General features: G+C 47.1%; 6 protein-coding genes across 6 annotated transcripts; 4 read left to right on the top strand and 2 right to left on the bottom strand.

Annotated features, from left to right (window-relative positions):
• Nucleotides 1-1,412: 1,412 nt before the first annotated feature.
• Nucleotides 1,413-3,537, top strand: I302_100605 (uncharacterized protein; the record flags this gene model as incomplete). The annotated part of the gene is made up of 2 exons (XM_019190618.1): nucleotides 1,413-1,903; nucleotides 1,962-3,537. The coding sequence occupies 2 exons, from the start codon at nucleotides 1,413-1,415 to the stop codon at nucleotides 3,535-3,537; spliced, it is 2,067 nt and encodes a 688-aa protein (XP_019047366.1).
• Nucleotides 3,538-4,087: 550 nt separating this feature from the next.
• Nucleotides 4,088-6,742, top strand: I302_100604 (uncharacterized protein; the record flags this gene model as incomplete). Its single annotated transcript, XM_019190617.1, has 9 exons — nucleotides 4,088-4,268; nucleotides 4,339-4,379; nucleotides 4,479-4,916; nucleotides 5,036-5,205; nucleotides 5,280-5,445; nucleotides 5,544-5,733; nucleotides 5,827-5,918; nucleotides 6,025-6,459; nucleotides 6,524-6,742. 9 exons carry the CDS (start codon nucleotides 4,088-4,090, stop codon nucleotides 6,740-6,742), a joined length of 1,932 nt encoding a protein of 643 aa, XP_019047365.1.
• Nucleotides 6,743-7,892: 1,150 nt separating this feature from the next.
• On the top strand, nucleotides 7,893-10,560 carry I302_100603 (uncharacterized protein; the record flags this gene model as incomplete). Its single annotated transcript, XM_065869109.1, has 8 exons — nucleotides 7,893-8,869; nucleotides 9,007-9,056; nucleotides 9,141-9,326; nucleotides 9,400-9,479; nucleotides 9,590-9,903; nucleotides 9,977-10,250; nucleotides 10,329-10,386; nucleotides 10,460-10,560. 8 exons carry the CDS (start codon nucleotides 7,893-7,895, stop codon nucleotides 10,558-10,560), a joined length of 2,040 nt encoding a protein of 679 aa, XP_065725181.1.
• A 572-nt stretch (nucleotides 10,561-11,132) lies between these two features.
• I302_100602 (uncharacterized protein) lies at nucleotides 11,133-12,018 on the top strand (the record flags this gene model as incomplete). The annotated part of the gene is made up of 3 exons (XM_019190615.1): nucleotides 11,133-11,137; nucleotides 11,260-11,770; nucleotides 11,884-12,018. The coding sequence occupies 3 exons, from the start codon at nucleotides 11,133-11,135 to the stop codon at nucleotides 12,016-12,018; spliced, it is 651 nt and encodes a 216-aa protein (XP_019047363.1).
• A 527-nt stretch (nucleotides 12,019-12,545) lies between these two features.
• On the bottom strand, nucleotides 12,546-13,514 carry I302_100601 (uncharacterized protein; the record flags this gene model as incomplete). The annotated part of the gene is made up of 2 exons (XM_019190614.1): nucleotides 12,546-12,833; nucleotides 13,116-13,514. 2 exons carry the CDS (start codon nucleotides 13,512-13,514, stop codon nucleotides 12,546-12,548), a joined length of 687 nt encoding a protein of 228 aa, XP_019047362.1.
• A 775-nt stretch (nucleotides 13,515-14,289) lies between these two features.
• Nucleotides 14,290-16,907, bottom strand: I302_100600 (uncharacterized protein; the record flags this gene model as incomplete). Its single annotated transcript, XM_019190613.1, has 12 exons — nucleotides 14,290-14,412; nucleotides 14,475-14,523; nucleotides 14,589-14,779; nucleotides 14,837-14,992; nucleotides 15,054-15,154; nucleotides 15,219-15,313; nucleotides 15,369-15,471; nucleotides 15,538-15,677; nucleotides 15,748-15,814; nucleotides 15,875-15,973; nucleotides 16,036-16,727; nucleotides 16,789-16,907. 12 exons carry the CDS (start codon nucleotides 16,905-16,907, stop codon nucleotides 14,290-14,292), a joined length of 1,935 nt encoding a protein of 644 aa, XP_019047361.1.
• Between the last annotated feature and the right edge of the window lie 846 nt (nucleotides 16,908-17,753).

The raw sequence follows: 17,753 nt of genomic DNA, 5'->3' as shown, positions 1-17,753 counted from the left end.
ACACGTCACAGCTTAATCGTCATGAACCCACGTGGCAAAGCATTACGTACTGAAATGAATATGAAACGCCCAATGCACCTGTCTAGCGTCTATTTCACTACGATTTTCCAACCATTTATCTTTTCTCGGCTAATTCCAATTATAGCCATTACCAACATTTGTGTTTCCCGCTAATAAAATTTTTAATTGAATTTGAATATTGCGTCCACACGACCGTGTGTGTTATGACGAAATGTGGTTGGGTGGTTGGGTGGTTGGTTTTAAACCCTTTGTCCTGCATCAAACCCCTTTTTACCGTCATACTACATCTTTTCACCTCTGCATCTCTATTACTCTTTTCTCTTTTCTCTTCCACTCTCAATAACCATCTTTACCACATCAAAGCAAACTTCTGGCTTCTTTGCCTAAGCGGACCAAACCAACCAAGCAATACCCATAGCAACACTTATTCAATATTCATTGAATCTCTGACCCCCCACGATACTCGATGAAGAAATCAAAACTACCTCATAGTGGCTATTTAAGATATTCAACCAACGGGGACGCAGGGTGAGTGGATGGTCTTCTGTCTCTCAATCTGGTCTGAGGTGGATAGATGGTGAGGCAAGCGGATAGATGGTGGGGCAAGCGATAGGATAGATCGGCCATCAGAGATATTCATCATGTAAGAACTTGCCGCTGACCAATTTGTTATCTTCAATTCGCCATACCCATCTCTTCCAATCCCTCAAAACGCGCTATGTTCGCGACATTTATTGAAAAATTTGCAACTGAAACCCTCCTTTGGATTCCACCCTCCTGTCCTTTCCTTTGCTTATCTCTCTCATTCACCAATACACGTTCATGAATACAACACCACCCCACCTTCTCAACCCAATTCAAACTCAACTTCTATCCTCTTTTATCACTCCCCTCGTTGAAATTCCGACTTCTACCAATGACACTTGCCATAAACACCAACACCCACAGCTACTCTGTCGCCTCTCGTCTCCTTAGACTTCCACCCTTGATCCTCTTGTTACTCGACTCTGGAGAAAAACCCCCATAATTTGGCTTAACACACAAACGACATAAAGAGCCAGTTCACACCTGGCGGAAAGAATCGATTACTTGTCAATACATACAATCAGTATAATCGCATAGATAATCATCCTCATAATTAACGCTACAGCGCCATTTTATCGAATGGGATAATTAGATTTCCACCACTTACCCTCCTTAAGCGCGGTCAGTCAACCCTCGCTCCTACCCCATCACCTATCGCAACCTATCATAACGCATAGCATCATAGCATATCGCATACAAGCAAATAATCAAAACACAAGCAAAAGGATTCGTATAGGAACCACCAAGAGACATACCCTCAAACAACACTTACATACTCCCAGAGCATAACGTCACCTCACGCCACAATGCAAGCCCTTCGCACTCTTCCCATCCTCAACAGACCCTCCCGACCATCTTCTCCTGCTCCTCCCACCGTCCAATCCACCACCGTCTCCGGCACCGCTGTAGTACCTAATGGGGAAGGTAAACCCAGGTCTCGCTCGCTCAGTCGACAAGTAGCCGATAAGGTATCTTCACTACAGATCAGCCACGCCAATGGTACAGCTGCACCTCCAGCTGCTGTCACTCCCTCTCAACCTTTGGGAGCTTCCAAGAAAGGTCTTTCCCCACCTGGAAGTAGACCCGTGACTCCTCGTAGTTCTGCCTCGCCCCTTCCCGGTACAGCGGCACCTACGGGCACCGTCCCTGAACCTGCTGGTATCCAAGCCAAACACATGGATGTTATCGGTTTAAGACTGAATGAGGTCGTCAATAAAGCTTGCGCTGGAGTAGACTTCAAAGCTAAGAAAGGATTCAAGAAAGGCAGTGGATGGTCAGTCGGAGAAGCTGTTGTCAAGTGAGTCCACCATCATCGACTCGACAAGCAATGTGATGATGCTGACATATACTTTCAGGGAACTACCATACCCTCCCAATGACGCTTACCTTATTCGGGCTGTCCTTCGCACTTCCGTCAAAGCTTTGTCCATCTATACCACTCGACTGGAGACCCTTCTCCTTCCAGCACTTACCGACCCCGCCTTCGCTAGTGCACTCAACATCAACGCTCAAGCTCCTGTTGCTCATCCCCTGAACCCATCTCAATACTTTGTTCTCTCAGTTGCCCATGCAGCTTGGGAAACCTGTGAGGTCTTGGAGCAGACCCTGGAGACAGGGAACTGGCCTCGCTTCGTTCAAGAAACCCTTCGACCGGTAATGGACAAGCTCGATCTGGTAGTCAGCAAAGTCATTCAACCACTTATGCTTGGTCTCAAACGAGACCTCGTGGCCAGTCTATCAAGGAACGAAGGTACTTCTCCAGCGGGGAGCAAGGTCGTAGGACTAGCTTCTATCCCGGCTCCTACCACTGCTCCTACACCCAGCGTGACCAAGGAGCATTCTTCCGCTCCTGTCTCTCGCCTTACCAAAGAACTTTCCTCGGGAGGTACTTCTCGCCAACTCGCTATCCCTCCTTGCCTTCAACACTTCGCCAACCGGGTCGATGGAGCTAGAAAGGTGTTCGAACTCGTTGCTGCGCCCTGCGCGGATGATGGCGAAGGTTGGATTACCGGCGTGATGGTAGCTGTCATCTGGAAGGGAATGTGTATCGTCTCGGAGAAGGATCTAGGCGGATCACCAAATCGACCTCCCAGTCCAGGTAGTGTGGCCAAAGCTCTCGCAGGACTAGGCAAAGAAAAGGAAACCACCCCCACTGTCGTAGCTTCTCCTTCTCTTGGGGGAGTCACTGCGAAACTCACCTCGTCATTGTCAATCATCCCTTCTCGATCTCACTCAAGACCACCTTCTCCACCTCGAGGTGCCCAACAACTCCGGCCAGCTACTCATGCGCTAATGTCCCTGGAGGGATTAGTCAAGAGACTCGTAGGTGGACTGGTCCAAGCTCCCACAGCATCTGGGGCATCTCAAGATCCCAATGCCACCGAGCATATCGCCAGGGAAGCACTCCACGAAGCCTTAGAAGCGCTGGCCTCGTTCCGAATCATCTCCAACGCAATGTACAAGGGCGCCTCTTGTTCTACGAGGGTTTTAGCCAGTACAAGGAGATTAAGGGATGATATTGATGATCCCGTTGAAGAGGCTTTGGACGACGCTATGGAAGATTTACCTTCCGTCACGTTATTCACGATCCTCTTACGACAAGCGAATAACGCCTTGAGCGTGCTGCCTTCAACTGACGAGAAGGCTACTGGAGAATACAAGATAAGACACCCAGCTGAGATCTGGGGTTGGACGGTGGTAGAGTATGAGCGACAGGTGTTATCTGGATTCAGCGCAGCTGAAGAATGGGGTAGGAGATTCGCTCTGGCCATCAAACCTGATCTGGAGAGGGTGTTGAGCTCGTTGGCCAGTCAGTCTGTTGGGTTCGCTGAGAAACCCACTAGGGAGGTGCTAGAGGCTGTGGAGTGGGTAAAGGCGCTGGGTGTGGGGTGTGAAGCTAGAGTTGGGGTCAAGTTTGGGGGATGTGTTTGACTAGCTGCTAGTAATGGGATTAGTACAAATATACCGTGTAAGTCGGGGATAGTGCAGTATGGAACGAGGTGGGCATCAACATGTGGAGTAATGAGGATGGTCTGATTAGATGGGTTCTGGTTTTGGTTTGTTAGTTTTTGGATTGGTATACCTTTCTCGGTCTCGTTTTTTCTCTGGTGGGTTCATACATAAGCATTCGAAACATATATAGATAGATGGGTTTATATACTACGTATTACTATGCATAGTCATTTTCACCTGTACTAGCCGGTCACGTAGATTGAGCTCATACGTAGTGGTTAGTAGTGAGGAATGTCGAATGTGGATGTTTTGCCAAGAATTCACTGTTTTAGGATAACTCGCCTATTCCCGCCTTTGCCCGACATTCCCTTGCTTTCGTTTCATCTCTTCTAACACTCATATTTACGTCAACAATCCTTGATCACCATCTCATCATCCAACTAGATCACGCATAGCACTGGACATAGACTTACCTCGTGAATACACCATACATGGATACAGGAGATTGGAGATAAGAGATAAAACCAATATGGCACCTACACGAACCAACGCTGTCGCTTCTTCCTCCGCTTCTTCCCTTTCGCCCATCGTCAGAGACGGGACGAACGAACATATAAATGAAAAACCCAAGCCCAGGCCCAAACCAAAAGCTACGAGATCGAGGAATGGGTGTTTGGTATGTCGAAGTAGAAGACTAAAGTGTGATCTTGGTGAGGTCATTTTTTTTGTTGTTAATCGTTTATTTCGAATACTGATATTGATGTTGAATTTGGGTAACAGAGAAGCCGGAATGTAAGCGATGTGTAAATTATGGGGCGGAGGTGAGTTGCCGTGTTATATATAGAGATACATCTGCGATCCTATCCTAAGAGATGGTATGAACCAGGATGAACTGCTGCTGATTTATCTCGTGCTCGTAGTGTGTCTACCCGGAGAAAAAGCCTTTCAACCCCAATACCGTAGCTGAGAAGCTAGCCAGGAGGCATAACACGAGAAAGAGAGATGAAGATGGCCAATCTCTACCACCCAAAAATGATATTCAAGATCCCATCGAAGGACTACCGAACAATGCCAATACAACAATACCAAATGTCAATCCATACCCCTCTCAGACATCTTTCTCTCTCCCAACTACTCCTGTACCGATCCTTCCCCATCCATCTTCGACCTCGCTACCGTCCTCATCCGCTCAGTCAATATGGATCCCGCACCCTACCCAGCTGGTCCAGCAGATGGACAGTGTGGAGCTTCTCATGGCACTTTGCAGAGATACAAGGATGGGGCAGTTTTTCGGTGGACCGTTGGACCCGCCTGAGTTTTTGAGGAGTATGTTTCCTGTTGAAGAGGATCTGAGATGTGTGAGTGATGCAGTCTCAATCGCACATGCATCGATCCCAGATCTCAAGCCTATTGATCTGATCTTGTTCTGCTATTTCCACATGGCCTGCTAATCCCTATAATTCCCGCTCCAACGCAGTTCCACCACGCCCTCACTTATTCGCTCTCCATCCTTGTCGTCGAGGAGGAACCGAACCCCTGGGTCGAGCACGTTGCGAGGTTGTTTCTCGTCCCCTCGGGCGAAGCGCCGTTAAGCACAGAGGCGCTCAAACAGGGTATGCTAGCTATGGGCGCTATCCATCTGTCGGTGTGAGTACCGTTTCTCTGTACCACAACCATCTTCCTACATATGCTAAATGGTGCTGACAAGGGATATAACTCAGACTCGAAGCTCGAGGCTCGATGACCTCATCTCCTGGACGAACTCGAGAATTGGGTTTGGCCTACAGAGGAGAAGCTGTAAAATTACTTCGGCAAGCCAAGAATATCCCAGAGGAAATTGCTTCGGACGCATTTCTGGCTTGTGCGGTCATACTGAGCTGCGATGATGTGAGTGGATCTCATTCCTGAGCAGACGTCGATAGTATTGTTTCTGGTAACGGTTATTCGTATTTTGCATCGACTGATGTTTCAACTGATGTTTTCAGGTGCTAGGAGCCAATCCTCATTGGCGAGAGGTGATCCGCCTGGGACTTTTGGCCGTTCAGAAAAGAGGTGGATGTGAACGCATATTGTTCCCCGATAAGCCGTATCCGGATAACACCCCGATACCTGATAAGCCTGTTTCACCGCTATTGAGATGTTTGATTGAGACTATGACGATTGGTGATGTCGGGCGTGAGTGTTTCTGGCTCAAGCTTCTTCTTATCTCATTCGATCACTGTTGGTGTATCGCGTAGGCTGATTGATTATTTATTTCTTGTATCATAGGCTCGCTGTCGACAGGAGATCCTACGGTCGTCTTGACTGACTCGTCAACTTGGTGGGAGAGGTTGGCACCTGTTGATCCATCCGAGCACGATGTGAGTTCTTAACAGCTACACTCACACCTGTTATACAGTCTCTTCAATTGACCGCAATTATTTGACTCTTGCCGTCGTGCTAATAACACTTGCGATCCCCTCGTAGTCATGCGAAGGTACATGGGGGATGCACCGTACCATCCCCCGCCTGATGACGCGGGTCATCAACCTGACATACGAATCGGCTGAGCTAGATCGTCAATCATTCTTCGATTTCCCCGATCAAACGTGCATCCACCCTCCTTCAGACAACCATCTCGCCCTCCAATGGTTGGAAGAGAAGAAACGGTGGGGGGAAAGTCTGACAATTCGAATCAACGAGTTGAGACACGATATGGCGAATTGGATCTTGACGGTCCCTCAGAACATAACTCGAAAACGCACGAAAGATGGGAGTCTGGCAACGTGGCATGCGTTTCAGATTCTGATCCTGAGAGATTTGTTGAAGTTGCCGAGGGAGGACGAGGGGATTCAGAAATCCGCTGATACCGTGCTGGAGATTTGTAGTCAGGTTGGAGACAAGGTCGAGTGGATGAACTTTGTGAGTGCCCATTCACAGCCGAGACTGGGACTGCTTGCTTATTGTTTCATTTGGTATCTCATAGTCCATCCTCATCACCTGTACCGCTCTGATCTCACAATCACAACGCCAGAAAGCACGAGAAGTGCTTAGGTGGTTCAGGGTACAATGCTGCTATGAGATTGACGTGCTGGAGAGCGTAGCTGAGGAATGCTGGAAGAGGATCGATGATGGGTTGGATGATGAGGCTTGTTCATGGAGGGAGATCTTGTTGGAAATGGGCTGTTCGGTCTTGTTGGGCTAGGAAAACAAAAGAGTGTGCGTGTTGTATTGAGAAGTGACAATTAGCCAAATGTCGGTATCAGAGCGATTGTTGATGCATTTTACATGTTGTAGGTTGGGCTGGATGCATTTAATCGTATGTCTCGTGGAAATGAATTTGATCAGATTGTGTGATATGTCATTGTTCAAGTCAGTAAAGTATACACGATTAACTAGAAAGATAAGTGTATTTTGCTTGTCATAACGTCATTGTCTCTCAAGGTTTGATGACAAAGTGGAGCATCAGCATCAGAATATTGCTTTGATGATCGTCCTTTTCAGTGTGTGGGAACATTCATTGATTAATTATCGGTTCAGGTCGTTGCTGCTGCATCTCTACTTCCTTCCCTCTCTTCCCGTCTGCATTTGAGCATGTTGGAGGCACCGTACGAAATCGTATATTATTATGCAGAATTGATGATTTCAAGACGTCATTTGGTGCAGTAGCACGTTTGTACCTGCATGATCTGATCAGCCCATTCCGGTTATTATGAAATATAGGATAATCAGGATAACGAAGTAGACCTGATCTAGGCTCTTTTCACCCGTCTTTCCCATGCTCTCTCTGTCTGGGCTTCCTGAAATGAATAAATGAATAAATGAATAAATAAATAGCTATCTGTACAACTGTACAAAAGAGTAAACAAAAAATCAAAACCATTATCGTCAAATCATCTCATTCTTTTGTCCTGGCCTCGCCATTGGTGATAGGTGAAACAGCACGAGAAAGTAATCCTTTTAACCACATCTCACCATCTGAATTGGATCACTCAGTCACGCTTTACATTGAGGAAACATCAGTCGACAGTCTTAAACCCGCTCTTCGATTCATGGTCTATCCTGGCCTGTCTTCCTGTCTTCAGCAGAGTGGGAATAGCAAGCCGAGCATACCTCCAAAGAAGAGAGAGTGATTTGTACGACTGGATTAGTCAATGGATTTGTATTGGCTTTGGTGGTAGATCACTCTCTGTATAATCATTAGGGAAGTACGTGAATCCATTTCAGACTAAAGCGCACTAAAAAAGAAACACAGAGTATCAATTACCAAAGTGAGTCCACCTTTTATTTCACTTTGACTTTTACACCTCATCTCACTCGCAACACTGATACTATTGCTACCACTCATTCTGTAGATGACCACCCTCATCCCATCAAAGTTACTAGGAGTCACCACCTCGATAATCTCACCAACATCTACCCCTTCACCAGGCTCATCATCAGACTCATCCCCTTCAAGCGAAGTCATCAAATCACTCTCACCGCATGACGGAGCACCTCTCACTGGAGATTCAACATTGATACCCTCCAAATACATCATCGACGAGAAAAGCCCCTCTTCTTCTTCTGCATCATCAGGACAGACCAGCTCGTTCCAGACCCATCCTTCCCAGATCTCACCCAGCGCACCACCCATACACCTTACCAGAGCACCTCCATCGACGTTGCTCGACGCACCCGCTCGAGCAGCTATGAGCCTCCCCAATGGATTCACCGCGTCGGCTCAGGCCAGGGCAGTCAGGGGATCAAGTGAAACTAGAACACCAGAGTATGAGATCGACGAGGATGGATTGGGAGTCCCCTCATCCTATTCTCGTGGAGGGGAGGAAAGTACACCGCTCTTATCGCCCACTCCGACATATTCGAATAATCATAACCTCAAACCCAGCTTATCTAGAACATCATCAGCTGGATCGACATCATCAAATAGAGGAGTATTACGTCGAATATTTATAGATCGCTCTACCACCCCCTCACAGCACTTGACCAGACCTACCTTCCCTCCACCCAGTCTGTCAACCTACTCCCCCCTCCCTCCTAAACCACTAACCTTCCTCGCCAAGATCAACCTGTTCATCAACCAGAGCATCTCCATCATCCTCTCGACCTACTTTTTGATCTTCGTGGTCCTCTGGGCATTCACTGCGGAATGCTGCAAAGCCCTCCCGAAGTGGGTATGGCCAGATAGACCGAGGAAGTTCCCATGGGATGATGAGAATTACTGGAAGAAGGAGGGGAAAAAGGTATCGAAGGATCCTAGTGATTATGCGAGGCAGGTGGGGATGGATATTGAGCATCAGACGGTGGAGACGGAGGATGGGTATTATCTGAAGTGAGTGGGGCTTTTTCTTTAATGACAAGCCCGTGTTATGTGCCCTGTGAGAGCGGAGGGTTGTGGTTTGATTCAACCATCGGTGCGATTTACTCGCAGATTACATGACAGCTAATACACGCTACCGCCTACTCCAGGATGCACCGCGTCATCGACCCGAAAGCTCAACCTAGATCAGATGGAAGAGGTGAGCATCAAATCTTACAATACAACAATACACCACTGGTCTCATAAATCAAGCTCATGCTAATTCTCTGTCCATTGTCTTTAGGCGGCTTCCCCGTCCTAATCCTCCACGGCCTCTTCCAATCCTCCGGCTCATTCGTCACCTCCGAAGACCGTTCTCTCGCATTTTGGCTAGCCAAGAATGGAGGATATCAGGTGTACTTGGGAAATACGAGGGGGGTGTTCGATATGGGCCATAGGAATTTCAGTAGGAATGATCCGAGGTTTTGGGGTGAGTAGGCTCATTCTGTCGAGGCTCTTATGTCTTGAGCAAACGAGCTGATTTGTTTGCCCCTCATATGTAGATTGGACTATTAGGGAATTGGCGATGTACGACTTACCGGCTTTGGTGGAGCATGTTTGTAGAGAGACGGGGTATGATAAGGTACGTCGATGTTCTAGCCATATCTCTCTCCTTGTCGATACCCATTGTTCCTCAGGGATCAAAGATGAAAAGCCTCCAATCGATGGCGATCGCTAATCTCCCAACTCTAGATCGCATTCATAGGTCATTCCCAAGGAAACGGCCTCGCCTTCATCTCCCTCTCGTTAGGCATGTGTCCATCCCTGGGCAAGAAACTCTCAGTATTCATCGCACTCGCCCCTGCAGTATATGCTGGTCCCTTGACGCACGGTTTCCCATTTACCGCTCTGAACAAGATGGAATGGTCGACTTGGAAGCGGTTCTTCGGCGTATTGGACTTTATACCGCTTATGAGATGGGCTTATGACTACGCACCGGCGAGATTGTTCGCTAGTCTGGGGTATATCATGTTTGCGTTCCTGTTTGGTTGGACCGATGCGAATTGGTATGTGTCTTTCTTTCGAGTCAGCAAGTTGGTCCCACTGAAATATGCTAAATTCTGTGTCGTTGTGATGCAGGCTCCACCGCCGTAAAACCAAGATGTTCCGATTCACGCCCACGCCCGTATCTTCCGCATCCATCTTCTGGTGGTGCGGTAAAGGTGGGTTCGCCGATCGGAAATGCACATTGGACGACTCGCTCGAGAGGTGGTTCGACGGTCGGTTCCCACCTTTATCGATATATCATGGTGGACGCGACTACCTCGTGTTGGCTGAACCGCTGATTGAGAGGATGGAGAAGAAAGAAAAGGATTTGAAGGTTATTAAAGTGACGAAGTTGGATAAGAGCGAGGTGGGTTGATTCATCCGTGCATGACTGAATTAAAGGAGCGCTACAGAACTGACTGGTTATGTTTTTCCACCTACTTAGCACTGTGATTTCTACTGGGCTGCAGAAGCTGTCGAATGGGCCTATCTATCATTTATGGGTGAGCCGAACATGCATCATTGACCCGAGGGGAAAAGCGATCAGCTGACCATCATGATTTTTTGTGGTTGTAGACGATATCGAATCTACTAGACCTAAATATCCAGACGAGGAAGAATCACCCAAGGATGGGACCGAGACCAATATAGATGGGATTGAGGATGGATCAGAGTAGATGACACACACGTCATTGTGCTAAACCCTCTCTCTGCTTCTCTTTGTAGCTTTTATCGTACATCATTTATTCATGCTTGGGTTTATACGAGATACATATACATACACGTTATACAGTCCTAGTACACGGATTTCCTATATTATAGAGTAGACTGAGTTGTCATTTAATGTCTTATGCTACTATATGCTATTTCACTATAATGCTAGTTCACTATAATGCTAGTATGCGACTTGGCATAGCAGATGTGCATCCCAACGTCAATGTTGCCGTTTTGGCTCTTCTCGTCGTATGAGGTCCAGTGACATGACGCTTCGGCTTCGGAGGTGATGTCTTCGTGCTCAGACGGTGTGACCCTGAATAGTAAGTTAGGATTAGACCACGAATTCCTCCAAACCATCCATCCTCCACCAAAGACGACATCTCTCCCTTCATCCATTCATCTACCACTTCATATGTCCATATGGATCACTACGTCCACAAATCAATTCAACAACATAGGAGGATATCAAGCTAAGCTGAATAGTACAACCTAGACCTGCATATAACGAGATAGCAAAGCAAGCAAAGTCGAGATGGAGTGAGTCAAGATTTCCTGTCCTCGTATCAGAGTCAAGTATATATTATATTTTCACCCTCCCTTCGCTCCATGTTCCAATATGGAATTAACAATCCATACTAAGTCATACAATTATCTCCCAGATCCCTCTCACCAGAATGTACACCCCTCAAGCACCGCTACGACTCATGTTTCAACGCGTGGTTCGAGGGATACCTCCAGCCCGCTCTGGCCTCGGCTTCTTCTTCTTCTTCTTCCTCCTCCTCGTCCTCCTCTCAGACTCCATCACCTACACCAGTAACACCTACAACTCCCCAAACACCTCTCTCCGCCACCCCAACCGTAGAAGCAGCAGCTCAACCTACACAGCGTAAATCACTCATCACCTCCTGGTCATCCGCCTTCCCCTCCCGACGTCTTTTCTCCCGTAAACCACCTACTCCCTCCACAGCACCAGGTCAAGGTCAGGTGGTAAAAGAAGAAGAATCTCATTGGTATGATTTCGCTTTGTCCGAACCTGAACCCGAGTCTGAGGTAGTCGTGCCAGTTCAAGAGAAGGTAGATACCAAAGGAAAGACACGAGCTCAGGTGAAAGCAGAGGAGTATCAGAGGAATTGCGGGAAGTTCTGGGAAGATTATCAAGGGTGTTTGAAGGTTAGTCTGATCATCTCATTTCATCTCTTCTCTTCTCCAACTTTTGGCCAACTCTGGTCTAGACTGTGGAGATAAATGGTGATCATGTGCTGATACTTTTGTGTGACTTACAGAACGCAATCAACCAGAACGAATCGCTCTCTGCGCTCCTTGAGACGGCGAGAGAGGAACATCCGCTAGGTAGTTTGGATGGACTGAAGGGTACGCCTTGGGATTCCAAGGTTGATTTCACCAAGGAGCAGGAGTAGGCATTAGGTTTGGGAGGAATGGGGATAGATTGGATTGACTGATGGAATATGAAGTGAACGAACTACTCAAATGAATGGGAAAATACAAAGACATAGTCATGAAGGAAACTGGGCTCTTGCTTCAACGCAATGCAACACAGCGCAGCACAACACAGATGTATCTAACAGTCATTGTAATTCAACATGATATGAAAATTAAACTCCATGTCGAAATGGATGATATGTGGAATGTGGTTCTCTTTGCCTGGTGAGACTGAGTAATCCGTCTTCTGTGCAGGTCTCACACTTTGATACGGCCAAAGTATTGCGGGAACAAAGCGATGCCGTTGCGACGGAGGCAACAATAATAACGATACATGCCAGAGGAACATTCGTAACCCGTATATAATCTAATGAACATGATCAACGGACGGAAAAGCGAGGACCAATCAAACCATCTCCACAATCCTTCTTATCCCATCTCTGGACCCGAATGAGTATTGAAGGCTTACGCCTGCACTCCCTCGGATGACCATCTTGAGCCCCACCTATTTATACCCAAACAACACCCTAACCTTCTCCACAGCCTGCTTAGCCACCGCCTCCGGACTCAGCGAAATATCAACGCTGACGACCCCCTTCTCTCCATTCGGATCTTCAAGCGTCGCCAATTGAGAAGCCAACATTGAGCTACCCATGAAATGCGATTTGCGCTGAGCGATTCGCTGCGCGAGTAATTCGGGGGATCCTTCGCAGTATACAAAGTAGGTTCGGAGGGCGGTCGTGGCGGGCGCGGAGACTTTGTGCTCTGCGTTGGCTACTGAGTGGGAAGGGGGCTGTGTAGGGTAGAGGGAAGAAGAAAAGTCAGCTATATCCCATGTAGAATGCTGCTCATCTTTACACATTTCACTCCTCCCATATCTCCCTTGGACTGGCCCTTTCGTCAGAATGGGTTCCCTCCCCTTCTCCTCCTTGTTCGTCCTCGCTTTGGACTGCATCCATCTCTACTGTACACGCGCCATTTCTTCTCTCTCCCCTTCTTGTCGCCTCCTCCTTTTCTCCCACAATCGACCCACTCAAACCCCGTCTCCTCACTTCACAAAGAAAACCAAACCCACCAAATCATGTTCAGGCGGCGGTCTCGCCTCAATCTCCCCCCTAAGTATATCCCTATACCACTTCTTCAAAGCACTACAAGCAATGACGATCCCCGCCCGTCCAATACCATGAGCTTCGAACTGCCTGAAATCCCCCTGATGCTTCTCCCACTCTTCCTTGCATTTTCGCTCCGCCGTCGAACGGATCAAGGCGAGCCATGGTAAACGATCGTCATCGGTCAGGGGGATACCGCCAGTCATTTTTGCGATGTTTGATGCGGGGTGGAGGGAGTCACCGTCTATGAATGGGATGGAGAGGGCGGAGGCTAGGTCGGTGCCGACGGTCGATTTTCCGCTGGGTGGGTGGGTGGGTGGGCGGGAAATATTAGCTTGGCTTTGTTTCGGTCGTACATTGGACATTGTATGTTCTAATGGGATATGGAATATAGGATGATATTGATATCTCTGATATCTCGTGGAATATAGATACATGAGCCCGAACTCACCACGAAGCAGGACCCTACATCACATGCCACAATCGAATTCATCAGCCTTGTATTTCCATATAACGAATACGGATCAGGACAGAGCAAACCCACCATAACGACAATCAATACCGGATCAGGCTCCTGCGTAGGGATAGTCAAATCCGGTCGTTCCTCAGCAGCAGGTTTGAAATCTGTAGCGGTCATCTTTGTTACTTGTCGGTAGAGTAGAGTGGTGTGTGGTGTGTATGGTACTATGTTCGGATATGACAACCATGCACAGATGTAATGTGAAGATGTTCGAGTATCAGTAGTATAGCTTGGTCTATCGCAATAAATGGCAGACAACCAAGTGTGACGTCTTTCTATACTTCTGGTGTTTTTTCCGTTTGATTCCCTGATCGGATCAATCGGCACTTTAGTCCGGTACGGATTTACTAGCACATACCACTTCCAGACCGGACTTTTTCTTTTCAATTTAGGAGCTCACTCACTCGCTCACATGCACACGACCACGAGGGAGGGGTGAGTAACTTGGTCTCAACAGTTATGGCTATTAGGAATGCTGCATAATGCAAGGTACACACTCTCAAGCAAGATGCTATTATGTTTTATGCATGTATGACTCATTCGACTATCATTTCCTATCTACTGCAGACCACATAGCTAGCTTCCCTCTCGTCTTTGCATATCGCTGCAAAGGCATTCGTCTACGCCTTTACCCCTTGGCCCTCCAAGAACCTTTTCAAGTCAGCCAACAATTCCAATTGTTCTCCAGCTGTCAAGGATGTCACGACAGTTTGCATGATCGATCCGACGGTGACGTATTGAATCTGATCGAATAACCCAAGAAATCAGCTATCAGTGTCCGTTTGCACTTGTACAGCTAACTTACTCTGATGAGCGAGCTGTAGTAGACATATGAGAATAGACCCATCATGAATCTGTCAAGCATTTCATTAGCATCTGTTCTTCAAACTTCGTGGTTGTTGCGAGGCAGATGACTCACTGGCAGTCCATTCGATCAGTCATACCACCGTGTCCGGGGATACTGTGCCCAAAGTCTTTGATGTTGAAAGCCCTCTTGAATCCAGAGGCAAAGAATCCACCAAAGGGAGCTACGAGAGATGCGAAGGTAGCCATCACCAAGACATGGATTTGGAAGGGGGCGTAAGGGATTGAAGGTGGTTCGTGGCCGAGCTATACCATCGATGATTAATAAGCTATGTAGGCATAAGCACGTAAATCAAAACTTACAACAGTAGAGATAATTTGCCTGGCAGCTCCGGTGAATTCAAAGTCTCTCCATACGAAAACAGGATTAGGTCTGCATGTGACTTGGGAGAGGACGTTGGTTCCTAGATCACGAGCGGGACAGATCATGTATGGGAATCTCATGAAGAAGGTACCCCACTGAACGATTTCGTCAGCTAAAGGATGATTTTACCTTCAGCACTAAATTTAGCTGACTTACCGCAAGACCAAAAAGAAGGGTACATAGGAAAGCCCCCACGAAACCTTCGACGGTCTTCTTAGGGGAGAGCTTGATAAGCTGAGTTCGACCGAACAGTTTACCTATCATTGAGTAGGGACCGTCAGATGCTGCTACCGCCTGATACGATCCACTTATCTAACTTACCACAAACGTATGCCATGACATCGTTGCAAATGACTAAAGAAGCAGGAACGAAGAACCAGATCAATCCTTCGAGAATGTTGTTGACGATGAAGTGACTATCCAAATTCGCGATTAGTCGATTTCCTCACGATTTACAGATATTGGACTTACCTCGAGACAACGATCAGCAACAAAGAAATGTGTACCCAGCAGAAAAGGGCGAATTGTTGTCGGAGATATTGTCTTTGCAAATTGCCAACGAAGCCGACGAAACCTATGAACAGTCGACATGAGTTGAGCTGATCCAAGGGTATCCGCAACCATGCGATGGGAAACTCACCAACAACGTAAAGCATGAAACTGATGAATCTATGATTCCTCGCGAAAGGGATCATGTATGCGTCTACAAAGACGATGTGCTTGAAGTAGTAGATGATTGATTCGCCGTACAGGAAGTAGTTGCAGACGACGAAGAAGTACCTGTGGGAGAATTATCAATTTCACTGCGCTTCAACTAAACATATTCACGGCGATTAGCTGAATCACTCACCAATTAAGTGTCTTACTCCATTTATCACCTTTCTCGCCAGCAGGAACTTCCACTTTGTTTGCTCCGTCTGTCAAGTCATGTATGTAAGTTCGTATCTTTTGTCAATAGAATAGTCAAAAGGACGTACGATCCCTCAAGTCGAACAGCGCAGTAACCTCCTTGTAAACCAACATCTGACAGAGCATAACCAATAAAATCATATATGGGTGACCCATACACAGCAGAGCTATGGAAACCAATCAGTTTACCCTCATGTCGATTTGTGAGCAAGAGAGAAAACCACCTCACCAATAAAGCCACCAATCATGATAAAAGTCCAAACAGTCCTCTCAATAGCGTTCCTATCCTTCTTAACAACGACTTTAGGCGGAGGTGTGATAATCTTCTCACCCTCCTTACCTTCTCCAGGAGCAACACCATCTTCGAACTTGACTCCCAACTTTGATGGGCTGGTAGGTGTAGATGCATTCCCAGGACCGGAGGGTTCGAAATCCTGAGGTTGCTTTCTCTTCCTATTGGAGGGAAGCTTGTCACCGCTGGGTTGAGGTAGAGTTTCAGGTAAGGTTGGATGAAATTTGGTTGTTGAAGGGACGCCTGAGGTCGAGGCTTTGACGGAAGGGGTCTTCTCTTTCTCAGAGGGGAGTAAGGGTTTCGAGGCGTCTTCTTCTTTCTTCTCGGGTTGAGTGGGTATCGAAGCTGATGGAGCGGGTTGCTGAATACCATTTACTTTGGATTCCTCTTTCAACGCCGAAGGCGGTTGAATAGCTTCTTCCTGCTTTGGTGCTTGAGGTGTGGAGTCACCGTTTTGTGATAGAGTGGGCACAGGTATACTCTCAGCAGCATTGACGACAGTTTCTTTACTAGCATCAACGACTGCAGTGACGCTTTCAGCAGATTTCGAAGCTAATCTTGCTAATCTCTTTCTAGCAGATTTGGAGAGAGGAGCAGCGGGGGGTTCGGCAGACTCGGTAGGAGCGGACCTGAGCAAGATGCATGGAATGTGTGAGCTGATATTGCCATAGCGAAGTGTACATGACTCACGCTGGAACCTCTTCTATCTCCTCCTCCTCTTCTTCTTCCTCTTCGTGGTCTATGTCATCACCTAGGATATCGAATTTGGATTTGCTGATGAAGCTTGGTTGAGGACCTCTTCTTGACATGATGACTACCTTTTACTCCTCTAATGTTATATAAAGCAGAGGTCAGAAGCAGGAGAGTGAAGCAGAAAAGAAGTTTATGGAATGTAGGAATTGCAGGAATGCAGGAATTGGATGACATGGTGACGGTGACGCTTTCGACTTTTGACATTTACCACGTTTAAGGGTATAGAGGATTGGCGGGATTGTTCTTATCACCCTTGTCTCGGGTGCTATATCCACGTCACTATTTCCGATAGAAGCCAAACTTTGCTCTGTTACCTTCCTCTGGAATGATTTTCAACCTCGATCAACTTGTTTGTTTTCTCATTCTCTTCTCCCTCAACAGACATATGTAACAGTGAGTTATCCTATCCCATTCGTCACCCTTTTTTATCTTGTCATTCAAACCGTCACACCCTCTCATTCCGGATGACTCATAACAATCCAACTCCTAAAGACTTTTTTTGGACATTTCCTCGCAATTACGAACCTCTAGTTAGGTTCGTCTTTGTGGGTGGTTGTTCAAAGGAATTGTCGTGCACCGGGTAGGACCGGATCAGCTAGAGGACTATCTTTACACATGACCTGATTACTTCGATACTTCCTGTCTATCGTTATAGCAAGATAGGGTGGGAGTATAGCTGACGTTGAGTGATCAGGTAGTATGAACGTGGTCCGTGCTTTCCTCAGTGTTCAACCATGTTTATTGTCTTACTGTATTGATCACATATTGGTAAGTCTTCTTTCCATGCTATACCTATCTCTGTGGATTTCTTCTCTCCTTGCTACCCTCCAGACCCACACCACACGCGATGAAGATAAAACATCTTACCATACTTTACCTCATTCGCCGACGATTACATCGTG

This window comes from Kwoniella bestiolae, chromosome 1 (genome assembly GCF_000512585.2).
Source record: "Kwoniella bestiolae CBS 10118 chromosome 1, complete sequence".
NCBI classification, from domain to species: Eukaryota; Fungi; Basidiomycota; class Tremellomycetes; order Tremellales; family Cryptococcaceae; genus Kwoniella; species Kwoniella bestiolae.
The sequence above is the reverse complement of the archived record's forward strand: the minus strand, read 5'-3'. Positions and strand labels throughout refer to the sequence as shown.